A 2,500-nucleotide genomic window follows, 5' to 3' on the forward strand; every position below is an offset into this window, starting at 1 on the left:
AAACCAGCGCGTCACAAGTGATAATTCAGTCTGAAACCAGCGCGTCACAAGTGATAATTCAGTCTGAAACCAGTGCGTCACAAGTGTTTATTCAGTCTGACACCAGTGTGTCATTCAGTCTGAAACCAGTGCGTCACAAGTGATACTTCAGTCTGAAAGCAGCACGTCACAAGTGATAATTCAGTCTGAAACCAGCACGTCACAAGTGTTAATTCAGTCTGAAACCAGCACGTCACAAGTGTTAATTCAGTCTGAAACCAGCGCGTCACAAGTGATAAATCAAAAGGCGATTCTACAAAAAGTGTAGAAGGACAGCAACAAACCCACAGAACACGTGAACAACGGGACCACCACCACCACCACCACCACCACCACTATGTCTGTCTTCTCTTCGGGGCTGTCCAGACTGAGGAACTCTTTCCGAAGGAAGAGCGGCCGCCTTCCAGAAACGAGAGAGAAGAACGGAACCACTGGGAAGGGGTACTCAAGATCTGCCAGGACTGTGCGCTCGCGTTCTCTGTCCCAGACCAGCTTCCCCGAGGTTGACCAGGAAGGGGTCTTCTGGCAGGAGGCCGGTCGGCTTGCTGGGTCTCCGCCGGAAGGTTGCCGTGCGGGGGATGCCTCGGTGACTGGCCCTGATGCGGCGCCCTCCTCACACAGGGTGAACTCTGCGGTCTTACCGCGCAGATCCACCAACGATCTGATGATCTCATCCTCATCGTCAGAGAGTGTTCACGCCGCGGTCCATTCAGCGGGGAGACGTTCTTCAACCCAACGACCGCCGCCACACGTTGAGGATATAGGTCACGGGAACGGCGAGGAGGAGGAGGAGGAGGGGGAGGTGGCACAGCCGCTGGGTGACAGTAACGTCCACATCCCCTGTGCCGGTGACTCTGACGGCAGGTGCGCGCCGGAGCAGCCCCGCCCAGTTCGCGTCACGAGCTCCGTTCCCAACACGTGCCCCAGTCTGGAGTCCTCGTCCTCCTCCCTCCTCGCCGCCACCACCACCAGCAGATCCAGGCACGGCGACATGGAAATCTCTGCCAGCACTTTACGGGCCACCAGCTACAACAACAGCAGCAGCAGCAGCAACAGCAAGTCTCCCAGCCCTCTACACGCCAAGACACCCACCAGTCCTGACACAGACACTGATCGCTGTGCTGACTCGCACACCACTGACCACACGTTCAACGTGCCCCGGAACCACGGGAACAAGGCGGCGGTTGCTCTCTCTCCTCGCCCTCACGCGGGCGGCGCGGTGGAAACGTCCACCAGTCGTGACGACGTCCGTGATGAAGACTCCGACTGCAGCAGCACCAACCCCAACCCCGCCGGGGTCAGTGACGGTAGCTACGACAACCTCCCGTTCACTGACGCCGTTGAACGAATCATCGACAACCCTGATCACGATCTTTCTCTTGCAGGGTCCAGAGACAGGGAAAATGGCCCCAAAACGGAAGACAGCATCCATCAGGGTGTTAGAACCCGGGTGGCTCGGGACTCAAAGTCTCCGTCACCGACACTGAGAACCAAGACAACCACGCCCCACCCAAATAACCGGACCAGCTTCGGAACCAACCTGCAGGAGGTCCTGGGCAAAGCCGAGCAGGCCAAGAAGTCTGGGGAACTCTCAGGGAACGATGAAGACTCCTCCCTCTCGGAGTCCACTGGCTGTGAGATCCCCCCCTCCCTGAAAGAGTCCCCCTCCATGTTAGCTCTTCACAAAGACCCTGTGGAGGACCTCACGTGTCGGGTTTGCAACGAGCTGTTTCGCGACCCCCGGATCCTACCCTGCCTGCACACGTTCTGCTCGGCCTGCATCACCAACCTCCAGACCTACCCCATCAACCTCGTGGACGAACGAACCAACTCTTCCAAAGACCCGGAGTCCAGAGACGCCCTCTCCCCCAGCCCCGTAGGGCAAGACTCCACCACTTCCTCCTCCTCCGCCTTCAGCCAGAAATCCGGCGAAGGCAGCCGCAGATCATCGGAGTTTTACAGCGTTGGCGAGGACCAGACGGGCAAAGCCGAGTCCAGCAGGGTGGTTTTGTGCCCCACCTGTCTGAAAGAGACCCAGGTTTCGGGTACACTGGAAGAGCTACCCAGAAACTACGTGATGGAGAGGCGGGTGGCCGGGTACGAGTCGACGCACAGAGGGGTGGTGGTCAACCCAGAGTGCGATTCATGCGGTGAACGTGGCAGCATCACGGCACGGTGCGTGGAGTGCACCGAAAACCTCTGCTCCCTCTGCGAACTCTCCCATCGACGTCAGAAGAAAACCAAACGTCATCAGATACTCAACGTCACAGCGGCGGCAACTGCTGCTGCAACAGAGGGTTGTCGCCCCTCTGCTTTCTCCTCCGCCAATGAAGAGCCCAGTTCCGGCGCCTCGACCAATCAGAAGAGAGGAAAGGCGCGCGGCGGGGCGTCACGCGCGGCCAGGTGTCGGCAGGTGCTGTGTGGCCATCACCCGGAGGAGGAGCTCAAGCTGTACTGCCTG

General features: G+C 58.8%; 1 protein-coding gene across 1 annotated transcript in view; it reads left to right on the forward strand.

The window, feature by feature from the left end:
* The first annotated feature begins 6 nt into the window (after positions 1-6).
* LOC143289589 (uncharacterized) overlaps positions 7-2,500 on the forward strand; it is a 17,896-nt gene continuing 15,402 nt past the window's right edge. The window contains exon 1 of the mRNA XM_076598623.1: positions 7-2,500. This exon is cut by the window's right edge and continues 86 nt beyond it. Within this exon, the coding sequence (XP_076454738.1) occupies positions 377-2,500 (2,124 nt within the window). The 5' untranslated portion in view covers positions 7-376.

This window comes from Babylonia areolata, chromosome 14 (genome assembly GCF_041734735.1).
Source record: "Babylonia areolata isolate BAREFJ2019XMU chromosome 14, ASM4173473v1, whole genome shotgun sequence".
In the NCBI taxonomy this organism is placed as follows: domain Eukaryota; kingdom Metazoa; phylum Mollusca; class Gastropoda; order Neogastropoda; family Buccinidae; genus Babylonia; species Babylonia areolata.